Genomic DNA, 15,286 nt, shown 5'->3' with positions numbered 1-15,286 from the left:
CTGGCTTTCGTAGCCCAAGATAGAGTGCCAGCCCAGTGAATATTGGGCTATTCTCGAGGGAGTATCATATTTCCCTGACACTCATTCAGAGATGTATAAAAATCATCAAGTTTATATACCATGTTTAATTGTACCAGGACAGCTCACATTTCTGTTGTATGTGAAAATTTCACTCTGGTTTACTGTGCAACAAAAGTAACAGCTAACAACAGTTTTCCATGCTAGATATTTGGGTTTCAACTCTGAGCTACACTACAAAAGAGACTGGTCCCTGCTGTCTACACTTTCAGCCTCTTCTGGCTCACTATGCAATTTAATGTAAAATTAACTCCCACTTATCACTTGACATTTTGCAAAGCTAAAACCAGCCATGACTCACTAAAGTAACACTTTGACAGACTTTTGGACTGTCCACTTACAACTACTCACACCATCTTTTTCTTTGTCCTCTACATTTTAGAAGATCCCACCACTGTCTTAATAGGCTGTTGCCATTAAAACCAGCATTGCACACAAACTGCAGACACACTGCAGGGAAGGAGGAGAAAGGGGTCAGAGGGAGGGAGGGAGGAGCACAGGGTGCTATGGTGATGGTGCATGGGTGCCCTGGGGAAGGGAATTCTATGGGGACTCAATCTGAAGGGGTGGGGGGAAGCAAATATTGTCTAAAAAATTTAAAAAAATGATAAATGTTAAAATTAAAAAAAATAAAAACTAAATAAATAAAATTTTAAAAACCAGCATTGCTGGTAGTAGAACAATGTTTTCCAGAGAGAAAGGTGCCCAATTAAGGTTTTAGAAATAAATGAGACCGTAATGATGAGGTTTACTTTATTAAGATATATTTATTAAGCATTGGACAGAGCTAAGCAATGCAGGAAATTTTATTATGTTTTTATAACAAAGAAGAAAGCAAAGATTTCATCATGCTTGGAGTTTCCACCTGTATTTTCTCTATTGGTCCCAACAAAATATAGCAAAGTTCTTCCACATTTCCAATAAATGCCTGTGGCAATGTCATGCTATCTTGCTCAACAGGACAATACCAGATATATGTCTCACAATTTGTTTTACAAAACCACAAAGTTCTTACTATTAAACTCATTATAGCACTAAATGTAGTGTGTGACCAATTTCATCCATACATCTGAAGATTTTAAGACTAATGAATTTGTATAACATGGAACCAGGTTGGAAGAATAAAATTTCAAATTACACATAGAAAATAGGAATACATAGGAATATATGTTTTGTGCCTTTTAGCACACCTAAGACTTAAATTTTATGAACACGAACTGTCCCTTAGAACAATCCATGAAGAAATTATCCTTGACTTGCTTAGGTGTGGGGGAAGCTGCTAAACTTGATAGCAGCCAGGGCAGAAGGTTTAACCCTGGCTGCAATACTGCGCCGTGCTCTCTCTCTCTCATCCTGCAAGGCCTCCTCATACTGAGATGGGAAAGAACTTGGGTCAGTCCCGTGAACCTTGGCTAGGAATTCAAGAACTTTCAATTTGGTGGTTTCTGCATGGGCTCTCGGGCCCCACATGAATTCAAATTGTGGAGGATCGCTATTTGCCACTTGTTGGTACACTAGGTAATTTTCTCTCACAAAATCTTCAGTGATGAGTCGATTGGGCTCTCCGAAGACAAAGTGCCTCACTCCTGAATAAATGCCGGTCAAATTGAGAACTTCCCATACTTCTTTTTCGGTAGCCCGGTTACCTTTCATGAAAATGACTCCTAGGATGAGAATGAGGATGCCGGTCTTGGGCACGCCCTCTTCATCACACATCATCCCATCATAGGTGAGGCCCAACTTGATGAGCAGCACATAGCGGTGATTGGTGGGATCCACTTCTTGCACATCAAGGCCAAAGATCATCTCCATGCGCTCAGAGGCTCTCAGCAGGATCTCTGTGAAGTGGTCTTCATCATTTTCGATGACCGTCTTCAAAATATCTTCCTTGGTCATTGACTCTTTCGTTTGATACTTCAGCAGCATGAAATTCACCAGCATTGCCACTTTCTCTTCGAGAAGATCTATGGGCTCGAGCTTGCGGACTGGCTCAGCCTGTGAGGTACTTGGAGTATCATCCTTCTCTTGGCTAGTGGAGGCCTCCTCTGACTTGCTAGATGAAGTGGCTAGGGTGGCAAGGCCAGAGAAACTGAAACTCTCAGGTTCCTCAAGAATACTGGTCATATCAGTTACAGGAACTTTCTTTGGACTGGCAGGCACTAGCGGATGAGAGGAGATTGACGTCTCCTGCAGAGCCTTAGAGATTTGTGCAACCTCCTGGCATCGAGCCCTAGTGCTGATATGAATACGTAACTTATTTTCTGGGCCTCGTGGGTTCTTATGATGCCGAGGCATGGCGACTTTAGTTGGAAGCCGTAGCCAGAAGTATGGCCTGGCCGGTTGGTAAGAGGGAGTCACTGCCTACGGGAAAGAAGTCAGACATGAGTGACCTCAACTATTAAGTCAACTATGGCAGTTCTGACAAAGCTGCCTCCAGTGATCTCCTGACAACTGTGGTAAGGGCCTCACAGGTCTCCTCACCTGATTGCTGTGTCTCCTAAGAACATAATTAAGGAAGCCTGAATGCTCCTTGGGTAGTCAGTCAACCCAAGCTTAGAATCCTCAGGGATCACAGTTGGTGTATACTGTTGGGCTCTATGAGTATGGGACAGAAATTGGACCTCTCTTTTTGTTGACCTCATGTGGTACAGGCACATACATCAGGATTTAACCTGACTAAAAGGCCCAGGAAGGAAAAAAGTAGATAATTGTGTCAGATTTTTGCACAGGTTTTCTGGCTGATAATGAGTCCAGGCTATTTGATGACCCCAGTTGTGTATTTTGCTTACTCAGTCCTTATTCATGTCTCCTATGTAATTCTGCAGTCTGTGAATTCTATGTGAATCAGGACTTGTCCCCTACAGACTAAAACTGCCACCCCCATAGGGCTCCAGTGTATGAAGTCAGCTGGTGAGATGTTTGGACATATTTGTCTGGCACCTCCCACTCTAAGGCTAAAGAAGCAGGGCAGCTATCATGGCGTCCCATGTACACTGGGGTGGATGGTCAATTCTGCCCAGTCAAGGACTACATCTTGGGGAAAAACAGTGTATGAGACGCTTCCTCTCTGCTGAGCTAAAGATGCTCCCTTTTATTACTGAATTATGTCCCTGTGACCACTTAGGACCACTTAATGGGGTGTCACATTCTGAATTTTCCAAGTGTGATGGTAGAGAAGAGCTCTGTTGAGATAATTTAGTTTTGCAGTGGGTGTCCCTATCAGCCATAGTTAGTTAGGGTCCCTCCCTTGACTAATGGTAGGATCTGGTATCTACTATTTAAAAAAAAAAAAAAAAGAATTCTTGTCATGTGTGACAATATGGATGCCCGTAAAGGATATTATGGTAAGTAAAAGAACTCAGATGCAGAAAGGCAAATACCTCATGACTTTATTCATATGTTGAAGTTAAACAAACCAAACAAGATTAAGAGAATAAAATGATGGTTACCAGAGGGGAAGTTGGGTAGCAGGGGTAAAGAGGGTCAATTCTATGGTGGTGGATGGAAACTAGGCTTTTGGTGGTGAGCATAACATAATATATACAGATGTTGAATAATATTGCACATCTGAAACTTACCCAGTGTTAAAAACCAATAACCAATGTTAATTTTTTTAAAAAAAAAAGCAGGGGAAAAAAATGAACACAGGGAAGAAATTCAGGTAATGTCATTCCTGAATGTGGGGTCCAGATGGTGCTGTCTTGGGGTCTTTAATTAAATCCTGGCGGGGCCTGGAACTAATCTCAAATTGAGTTTGCCTGCTCAAAAATGACCCCACATTCCACTGAACACCATGATTTCCTTAGTTTTCCTCAAAGGGGAAATCCCTCTGCCTGCCATCTCTTTCTTGGTCCTCTCATGGATGACAACAGGGGCTTTGTGGTATCCCCTTGTCTATAGTTGGTGAGTTCACAATACTCACAAGAAGACCCCAAATTGGAAACTGCATGCTTCAGTCTATTAACTGAAGCCTTAACTTCTAATAAGCCCCATCTTTCTAAGACACCGAAAAGGGAAGTGAGATGTTCCAACACTGACTAAAGGGGTTAGATTCTGTGTCACAACCTCTGTCCTGGTGTGGAGGAAACCCTATGAATTCACTGGGGACTCTCATCGGGACTGCTGCAGGGCCTGGGACTCCAGTTCTTGGCTGACATGCTAGCCCTTACTTCCAACTAACACTTCATTCCCTTTAGACTCCAGTCGCAGCCCTTAGCAACACTTTCAGCCGCCATTGCCCCCCAGTTGCTATGGGCTCAGAGTCCGCCACTGATCCGGTTTGGGTGTTCCCTCAGTACTCCCTCTGTGGCATTTCATGACCACTGGCAGTTCCGACACCCTCCTCCTATCCCCAAACCTCGCCTTGATCAGATCAACAAAGAGAAAGTGAGTGATAGGTCACCGGACTGGGCGTTCCCACCTGGACCTCCCACAGTGGGGGCTGGGGCTCATATGTAGGGAACCGCCACTTTCGTGTAGTGAAAAATCCCTTCACTGTTCACTTAGGGCCTTACCTGACTCCTAGTGGCACCTGCGACTCCTCCCTCGGCCGACTTGAGACCGCACACCTCAGAGAGAAGACTCCTTCGCCCTCAATATGGCGGATAGGAATCCAGAGAGCGAGACAATCTGTTACTAACTACGTGGCGTCTCCAGGGGCCAAATAGTGGGGGTGGGGCTCTGCACGAGGCACTGTTACCCAGTGGGAGGTTCTTGGTGGTCCCGGGTGACATTTTTCACAACTGTGCCAATTGGGGAAAATCTACTACTGGAAAACTATTATTAAATCAATAAAAACATTTAGCTATCTGGTATAAAATTAATATACAAAAATGTGCCTTTTCTGTAGAAACACAGTATAATGTTGAAAGTGATTGAAAAATAACTTGTAAATTACCCTATCAATCATCTGATACTTAAAAAGAACATTAAAAGAAGTCTAAAAAAAGTATAGAAAAATTATAGTTATTATTTAGAGAAATTACTGAAGATCTCAATTAATGTAGAAATATTATGTTATTAGATGGAAGATTCAATTTTATAAACATGTTAAATGATCCCCAAGTTTAATCTAATGATGATTATAATTCTTTGTCAGAAATTAAAGTCACAAAGGTTTTGCATGTGAATGTTTGTGTATATGTAAATGTGCATGTGTATTTTGACAAGCTGATACTAAACTTTGTATTTGCTTGCAATAGCAAAGATTAGCAAATACACTCTTAAAAGAAAAACAAGACATGCTTTTAAAGATTACTGAAAAATTAAATAAGAATTTGTGGCACATATCAAGCATATACAAGTAGACCAAAACAACTGATTAGCATGCCCCAAAAAGATATAAACACACACTGTCCCCTGATTTATTAATAATACACCACTACAGAGAAATGAGAAAAGGACATTGTTACTGAGAAATGCCAGTGGAACCATTTGATATCTATACTGAAAACAATATGTGGCTGCAACCCTCCCTCACACTTAACACAAAAGTCAATACAGGTATATTAAAAATCTGCTTGTCAATATTTATCTCCAAAAACACACTTACATAACAAACTTACATAAGTGAAGAAATATCATAAAGAACTTTCATATATACTTCGAACTAGAGAATCAGTGGCAGAGGTTACTATAAGTATCAAGAAGTTTTGAGGAGAGAGTTTAGAAGTCTGGGCAAATGTGTAAGATCGGTACCATAAGAACTTGAGATGATCTGAACAGGGGAGACAAAGCAATGACATCTCCCCCTACACCCACCACCCCCTTTTTCTCCATGTAGCTTTTTTTCAGTAAGTTCTTGGGCCTCCACTTTCAGAGTGGAAGCTGGGACTTACTGCAGGATTAGGGGGCCACTATCTAAGCTAATAATCTGTTCATTCTACCTCCCACTATATCATCACCCATGATGGCTTGTTCTGCTTTTCATTTCTGAGAAATAGAATTTGGATTGCACTATGCCACAGAGAAGTCACCAGGAAATATCACGATGATATCAGACACATTGAAAACCAAAAGGACATTACTGACTTACACATAGTGCCTTGTCAGGTTATCTAGATCTGCTGGGAATGGAGTCCTACTTATCATCACTCCAGGTTGAGTGGACTAGGCTTCCCTGTTTGTATGAATGAAAGAGTCCTATAGATTTTGCTGTTTAGTATGTAGGTTCTCATGAATCCCTTCAGCAGAGTTTTGTGAATCCCATAGGAAAGGGACAGATCTCTATACTTGCTGGTATTAAGGAGATTCTCGGTGGAAAGATGATAGGAATCAGGAACCCTGAACTAATGGCATAGCAGACAGGTGGTTTTTAGTGATTCCAGAGGGAGGGCCCCCACATTTGCAAAGTAAATTGTTACCACTTTTGGCAGGATGTGTCCTGGATGTGCTTAAATGAGCCGCCCCTCCCCCCCAATCTAAACAGTATTTGAGGATCCTGATTTATATCACATTTACATTAGTCAATGGGTAAGACATTAGTGAATGATTTCATTTCAAAAGTCAACACAAGAAATACTGGGTTGCTGGAAAAGTCGTGACACATTTTTGCTTGAAAAACATAGAAAAAATACATCATGACTTTTCTGAAAACCCAATAAGTCACAGGAACATAAGGGGAACTTGTAGAGGATGCACACCATCTTGGCCACATTTTCAATCACAGGGACTTAAGAGGGCAGAATAAGACACACATATTCTTATACTCTACATAATTCATTCCTGCTGCCCCATCCTTGACAGGCAGGGAACAACTCCCACATAGTCAAGCAATACATGAACCTATTTCTACTTGTCAGGAGGTAACAGATTTAGGGTTTAAATGTCAAATAGAGGAGTGAAGAGAAAAATTAATATCTGGAAAAATATCATTCACTATTCTTCAGGCATTAGATTTCTAATTCTACTTTTATTTTTTTTTAACGTACTACATCTTAATTGATTCATCTGTCCTGGGTCATTTGGGTTGTTTCCATAACTTGGCTATTGTAAAAAGTGCTACAGTTAACTTATGAGTGTGTATATCACTTTGAATCATGGTTGTAGTATCCATCAGACAGATATTTTGGAGGTAAGATCTGAAATCATACAGATACTTTTTTGCACTGTGCAGAAGCTTTTCAGTTTGATGTAGTCTCATTTGTTTATTCTTGCTTTTGTTTCCCTTGCCAGTATAGTAGAGTCCCCAACAACATCCCTGAAGCCAATGTAATGGAGTGGTTTACCTATGATTTCTTCTACGTAACAAAGTACCATAAACATTGCAGTAAAAACAAAACAAAACAAAACAAAACAAAAACAAAAAGTTGACTTTTCTATCTAGCTGAGGAGCGTTCCACTGTGTATTTATCAATGTACCACATCTTAATCGATTCATCTGCCCTGGTGAGTCTTTGGCATGACTTTGTCATTACTCAGCTCCCAAGAAAGGTGAGGTTCATTTTGTTGTCAAGGGCATAGAAGTGTTTGGTGGAGTTAACATCCTTCGAGTTCAATGTCTAAACAAGCTCTCCTCACCTCAGGGAAGTGGTCCTGGTACTTTCTGTTTCCATTCTTCAGCACATGTGCTTTCATCATGGATTCTTTCATTTTTACTCCAGCAAAAGGAACTATACCAAGAAAGCCACCTTCATAGACGTTCTCTGGACAAGTACTCATTGCCACAGAGGACCCATGAGTTTCTTGAATTTTCTCTTCCTTGTCTCTGTTGACAACTTTATTATTTCTGATGCATGATACAGCTCAGCATTAGTGACTTGGTAGTTGGTATCTGGAGGGTCCTGAAAAGTGCTTGGTTTACTCAACACGTACAAGGCTGGGAAGTATTCTTGAAAACAGAAGAGAAGTAGGACTGGTTCTCTTTTTCAGCTATAGTAATAGCCTGAAAACCCCTCATTCCTTAAATCTCACCTCTGCTATATCTAGCCACAGCTGCCCACAACCTTTCCAGACCAATAGCAAGATCTCTGCTCAACCACACCTTGTTCTGGGGCAAGTGGTCCTCTCAGATCTCTCTCCTCAGGGTCTATATTCATGTTTGGATTCTGTCTGATTTAGTAGTATGACTTCTCTGGGTAATATTACCTCCCAGCATGCTCTAAGGTTTTTGCCCAACATTTATACAGAATAGGTCAGGTGTCCAGGCACAATGGAGTATCTTCAGTGCAAGTCAAAACCCAGGACAGGAGTAAGAGTCAGGGAAAAAGCAAATGCCTTCCATTGTAGCTTCTAGAACTATTCTTTTCTTTTTTTTGAAGATTTATTTTTATTTATACAAGAACCGGGGTACAGGCCAGATGTGTGGTAGGGTGAGAGGATTCATCAGAGACAGAGCGGGGAACAGAACAGGCAGACTGACTGAAATATACTGCTGAGGGGAGCAGCAGGCGAGACAGGAGAGGTCTGCTGCAACATGTGGGTATCTCACTGGCTGGCAGGGATCGAACCAGCACATCAGAGGCTGTGGACAGCTACACAGCCCTGCACTCAACTGCCTGCACCACCAGGAGATGCCCTAGAACTAGTCTTTTAAGGACCTTCTGTTCTGAAAGATTATATATATATATGTATATATATTTAAAGAGTTATTTATTTATTTATTTATTTATTCATACAAGCACTGGGTACAGTCAGAAGCGCGGGGAGGGTGAGAGAATTCACCAGAGCCAGAGCGGGGAGTAGAGCAGGCAGAAGGACCGAAGTACACTGCTGAGGGGAGCAGCGGGCGGCAGGAGAGGTCTGCGCGCCATGTGGGACCCTCCTCTGGTGGCCGGGAGCAGCCGGGGATCGAACCGGCACTGCAAAGGCTGCGGGCATATTTGCAACCCAGCACTCAACCACTGCGCCACCGGGGAGGCCCTGTTCTGAAAGATATACTCACTACAATGTAAGAGTGATAAAATTTTTTGAACCCTTTATTTTTGACATTTTGACAGTGTATTGACTATTTTTAAACCATTATTCATAATAAAAACACATACTATATTAAGCAATATCTATCAAAGAATTTATTGTATGTGTATATACATATGTATATTACCTCAAAAATTTCATAAAATACCAAGCCCTAGTATGTGTGATTAACTCTATTATTCTTTATTCCATTTCTAATCCATTTTTATATTCTATTAAAATAATAATAATAAGGGACTCCCTGTTGGCGCAGCGGGTTGAGCGCAGCACTGTGAAGCTGTCCACAGCCTCTGCAGCCCGTTCAATTCCCGGCCAGCCAGGAAGATACCCACATGGCACCGCAGACCTGTCCGGCCACCCGCTGCTCCCCTCAGCAGTGTATTTCAGTCTGTCTGCCTGTTCTGCTCCCTGCTCTGTCTCTGGTGAATCCTCTCACCCTCCTGTGCCTCTAGCCTGTACCCCAATTCTTGTATAAAAATAAATAAATCTTTTAAAAAATAATACACAATTACTATTATTTAAATAGCATTGGTATACTGCACTGTGTATGATTCAGAGGAATAGGTTCATAACTTCTCAGATGTACTTCACCATGCCACACCCACCACCAGAGAACCTATAACCTTTACCATATACCATTGGGCCCCTTACCCATGCTTTCCAGGAAGGACTCTTGATACTTGAAGCCAAATATTGTTTGATGTGATGCCTTAGACTCCTGCAGAGAACTTTAAAATGGTCGCTCTAGTCTATCTTGAAGAAAGCCTTTGACTGTGGGCTATAGAGTAACTTCACAGTATACCCCTCCCTTCCATTGTGAAAAATTCTTATACCTGACTTTAGATCCATAAATTCAAACATCTCTGCATTTGACTTAATCAAAATGAAAACATTTTTGTACAGTGGAAAACATAGATTAAAAAAAGGAAATTATAATCCCGTCTGTGAGAAAATATTTGCAAATCACACATCTGAAAAAGGGTTTATTCCCTATATCATAAAGGACTCTCTAAAATAAACAGCAATAAACAGTCTAATTAGAAAATTGGCATAAGTGCTCTCTCTCTTTCTCTCTCTCCTCTTCTAATTCACCATGTAAATAAGCTTTTAAAAAATTAAAAAAAAAAGAGAATTGGCATAACACATGCTTTACCCAAGCAGGCAGGTAGGAAGGAGAACATCAACTGAAAATATGTTGAATGTCAATATCCTTCAAGGAGCGACAAATTTAAGTCCCTATGAGATGCCATGACACATCTATTGAAATGAATAAAAACTATATATACCAAGTCTTTGTGAGGTTCTGAAGTAAGTGGATCTCTAAAACATTGGTTATGGGAATGCAAAATGGCCTAGGAGTTCTGTAAAATCATCTGGAAATTTCTAATTAACTTAGTTAACTTAGACTTATGTTTGAACAAGCTCCTACTGCATATTTTCCTAGAAAAATGGATATTTAATGCTCACACAAAGAATGACTTCATATGGATGTCCATAGCAGATTTATTTGTAACAGTGAAAAACTGAAGGCAAACTAAATGTCCTTCAATAAGTACATGGATAAAAGATGATGGTCCAGAGAATGGAATACTACACAACAAGAAGAAAGAACACACAAGCACAAAGTGATACCTGCTATCACTTGGATCAATCTTAAGATCACAATGCTGAGTAAAAACAAACAACAACACAGAATAACCTTAAAGGTCAACATTATTTACATAAAATTCTTCAAAGGATAAAATTTTCTAGTATATGTGTTTTTGTGTTAGCTGCAGTCTTCCGCTGCTAGCTTGAATTTGAATACATTTGAAATGTCTGCTTGTTCTTTTGAGATATTTGCAGGCTACAATAACTTAGATTTTACTTATGCGTACAACTTCTACTTTGGTGAAAATGGAGTAACAGGGACAAGATTCACCCATTGCCTGAAACAATTAAAAAAAATCAGACAAAAAGCGTGACTCTAATATTCACTACATTGGAAAACTGACTACGAAAGCCAGTGATTGCTGACAGATGGAAAACAAATTGCCACAGCTTGCTGCCCGGGTCCAGGCAGACAGTGAGTCGTGTCTGAGTTGATGAGATAAAGGTGAGAATCTTGGGGGAGAACTAGGGAGCTAGAATTTATAATAAAGACTATCAAAGAGGAGCGAGCTCAACAGAAAAGGAACTGTGGACCCAGCACCGGGTTAGGAGAACTGCCTGTTAAAGTGAGAAAACAAATCAAGCTCTGGGGATCAGCAAGAGTATTCGGAAATGTTTTGTCTCAGTAGTGACATGTGATTAGTAAATGCAGCTCTGGTCCTAAGTACCAAAATATGAAAGCAAGAACTGAAAACATGAATTTGATTGTGTGTAATGAAATGACATTATAGGACATAGCTTGAAAATACTTGAAATTTCAAATGTATTAAACATTGTAAAATATACATTTGTTCTGGACAAGTGTGAACAAGGTAATATCACTAGTGCACAATGTCTGACATTCAAATATTATCAGGCATACAAAGAAGCAGGAATATGTAACCAATCAGTAGGATAACAACAAAATAGTTTATCAAAACTGATATGAATCTGATACAGAATATAGAATGTGTAGACAAGGACATCAACAACAGTTATTACAGCTATATTTGATACATACCGGAAACAAGAAGAAAGTAAAAATGGATTAATATACAGAAATTAGAAAAAGACCCTGCATAAACCTGAAGAGGTGAAAACTATAATGTCTGAAATATAAGTGTACATTGTTTGGGGATATTAAAATTAAAAAAAGACAACTGAATCCAAGTGTATGAAAAATATCACAATGTATTTTTATAGTTACATCTATGTGTGGGCAAAAACTAGAATCAGCTTTAAAATAATATATACCAAATACTAATTGTGTTCACCTTTGAGGACTGGGCAGAATCTGCTCAGTATTGGGGGAGTTTTTTTGCAATAAAAATATATGTACTTTTATCTTACTGACCCAAATATTACAGTAGACATAACACTACTATGTGAACATTGCTTCTAAACACAGACACACATCGAGTTTTCAAAATGATGCTGTAAAGTATCAGTAGAAAGGTTTTGCCTTCTTCACTCTGCACTGACCTGTGTAATAAATTCTGAAATCTTATTGGGAGCACAATTTTCTTGTTCCTATTGGTACCTGGTCAAATTCTGTTAATTTCTGCCTCCTTCGAGGTGAAGGGACATCTTGACACTCCTAAGGTGTTGTTAGCACAAGGGAAAACCAAGATTTTCTCCTAGGTCAAGCAGTGATGCAGAAAGCAGTAAGAGGATTTTGTTATTTCTATCATTACAAACAAGGTGTAGCTTGGATATCAATAAACATTTTTTACCTCCTGGAAGGACTATAGGGATTTTAGGAAATTAATGCCCAGTAAGGTCTGCTATGCAACGATTTCCATGGTCTTTGATCTCTTCTCAAATTTGCAGCAACATGGATGGAGCTGGAAGGGATCATGCTCAGCGAAATAAGCCAGAAAGAAAAAGAAAAATACCGGATGGTCTCACTCATAGCAGGAATTTAGAAAACCTAAATAAGGGACCAGGAAAAAGACTAATTGTAATAAAGTAAAAATCAAAATCAACAGGCAACTATAGACCAGAGACACACTACGGGTTGTGGGGGCAGGAGAAGAGGGATTAGGGTCAGGATAAGGGGTGTGGGAATATAACCAAAATGAAAATGCATACATTGTGCAAAAAATAAAAATGATGCAAGATTTATATAAAATTAAATAATTTAAAAGGAAAAAATATTTTATTGCTTTAAAAATTAAAAAAAAGTCAATTTTGAGGGAGCCTTTGGTTATTAACCACATAGGTAAGCCCACACCTCAGTAAGATCAGTGGCCAACCTCAAAAACAAAAAAGGCTCATTAAAATTCTATTGCAAATTAGTAGATTCCATGACAAATCAGAATATTCTCACCAGATCTTCAGGAATAAATTTTTGAGACTGTGGTGGGTGACCAGGGCTAGATTTCAACATCAAGATTACCTTTTATGTGGAACAGGATGTTGCTGTTAATAGACTTACACAGTGAAGCATGTGACCACCAGGGAGATGGAATGCAGTAAGTCAGGGGGAGGCCAGATGATTTTTGCCCTTTCAGTTCCACTGGGAACTAAATGAGCTTTTGGAGGAGCCGTGAAATGATGGTCCACAAGTCAGGTTCCAGTCTGGACAAGAGGGCTACTAGAGATGACCCAGGGAAGGCCTCTGTCACGCACAGAGGTGAGCTGAACATAAATGTCAGCCCACAGGCAGGAGTCAGCTCTCAAGAAACCCAGGGTATATGAATAGAAGATGTTAAGTACATGAAACCTACAAAAAATCCTGAAATTGTGCTTATTTCAATCTTTCTTTTTTAAAACTTGCATTGAGTTCCTGGCTGCAACATTCTTCTTTATATTCTATGAGACATTAAGGATTAGGAGGTAGAAAAATAAATTTAGAGATAGAAGGGCTGGCTCGTACTGGGAAGAGTGGAAGAGAGTGAACTCTACTTTTTTTTTTTTTCCTAATCCCTTTAAATAATGTGTCTTTAAACAGAAGCACACATACAAGGTTCTGCATTTGTCGGCTGATGAAAATGCTGTTGCCAGTCATGCATAAACCAAATCCTGTATTTTTCCTAAGAGCAATGACTCAATGTTTGCAAGGTCAGTGTTGTCAAGCAATTCTGTAGGCAACTACAGAAAATAATGAAAATTAACTATATATGTCTCTTAGGCCTGTTCCTATTGATCTTCAACTCTTCCATCTCCTCATTGATCTCTGTATAGCTATTCTATTAAAAATGGCAGTGAAATCAACTATTATAGAGCTGGTGAACTCTACTTTAATTCAGAGCAGAGAGCTAGTTCCAGCTCTTGCACATACTAAGACATGTGGTATTGGGGACTACAAGGCCTGGAGCCTGAGCATCTTCATACATGAATGTAGTTTGAAAATGCCCCTCTTCTAGGGCTGTTCGATGTGTATGAATTATATAAAACACATAGTCAGTGCCTGGTATAGTTTACAAATTCATTGAATGAAAGTTCTGCTCTGAATGTTGATTCAAAATACTATCATCCTAACCTTGGTTTGTGCATGTTTGTATATATCAGAGTTTTCTAAATCGAGGCTTTCATAGAAAACATAAAGTGCTACAGGACACATCATAGCAAATACCATGTTATGTTAAATATCTAAGCAGGTAATACTGGAATATTTGTTCGAGGAGTTTGGATGAATGTAATTTACATCTCCCAGAATGTGAGTTAAGGACCAAGTCTTTGTCTCCCTCCTAGCTGTCTTTTGTAGGGGTTCACAATAGGTCCCTGCAATATATTCTACTTTAGTATATTATTTTGGTCTGCATGTGTAGAAGGTATAAATCCTTCCTGTTCTGGTCACTCTTTTAAGTCTCATATCTTTGTGCAGATCTAGTGTGAGGTAATCAAATGTTTTTTTTTTCCTTTTTATTATGGGGATACTGGCTCAGCCAGTATGAGTAGAGGGAATATTTTTTCGCTCTTTGACATCTTTAATTCAGTTTTCCACAATATTTCCATTTTTTTCATAAGCACCATAACAACAGCCTCCTCTTATTGTTTGAAAATTATACTGAAGTTAGCCTAATTAAATTTTCTGTTAATGAAATGGGATCTGGCTCTCCTAGGCCATGATAGAGTGTCAACCTAATAATGTTTGGGTATCTAATCTCCAGTGAGTATTATCTATATTTCTAGAACTTTCTTAGCGATGATGTATAAAAATCACTAGGTTTGTGCACTGTGTTTAACTGCACTGGGTAAAATGCTGGTTACCTTCTATCCATTCTAGGTGAGAATTTCACTGTGGTTTAGTGGTACAAAAGTAACAGCTAATAGCAGTTTTCTGCTCCAGGCTTTTGGGTTTCAACTGTAAGACACACTATTTGAGAGAGTCTGGTCCATGTTCTCTATGCCCTCAGCTGCTTCTGGCCCACCATCCAGTTTAAAGTAAAATTAACTCCAACTGAAGCACTAGAAGTTTCCAAAGCCACACAGTGGCCACGCCTAAGTGCATTAACATTGCCATTCTCATGGACCACCCACCTATAACTACTGACACCATCTTTTGCCTTGGCCTAAATGTATTTGACAGTCCCAACATTGTCTTTATAGGATTATTTTTCCTATAGAGTGAAATTTTGTAGGCAGGTCCTGAGTTCTTCACACCAGCAATTCCATCACTGGTATAGTGCTTTCCAAAATGAGGGGTTCAATTACAGTTAGG

The 15,286-nt window shown here is 39.7% G+C and overlaps 1 protein-coding gene across 1 annotated transcript; it reads right to left on the bottom strand.

Moving 5' to 3' along the window:
* Positions 1-1,338: 1,338 nt before the first annotated feature.
* Positions 1,339-2,373, bottom strand: LOC311187475 (melanoma-associated antigen B16-like; the record flags this gene model as incomplete). The annotated part of the gene is made up of 1 exon (XM_084258885.1): positions 1,339-2,373. One exon carries the CDS (start codon positions 2,371-2,373, stop codon positions 1,339-1,341), a length of 1,035 nt encoding a protein of 344 aa, XP_084115011.1.
* Positions 2,374-15,286: the final 12,913 nt, after the last annotated feature.

Source organism: Talpa europaea (genome assembly GCF_964194135.1).
Source record: "Talpa europaea genome assembly, chromosome: X".
Lineage (NCBI taxonomy): Eukaryota > Metazoa > Chordata > Mammalia > Eulipotyphla > Talpidae > Talpa > Talpa europaea.
Note: the sequence above shows the minus strand (reverse complement) of the source record. Positions and strands in the feature narration are given on the sequence as shown.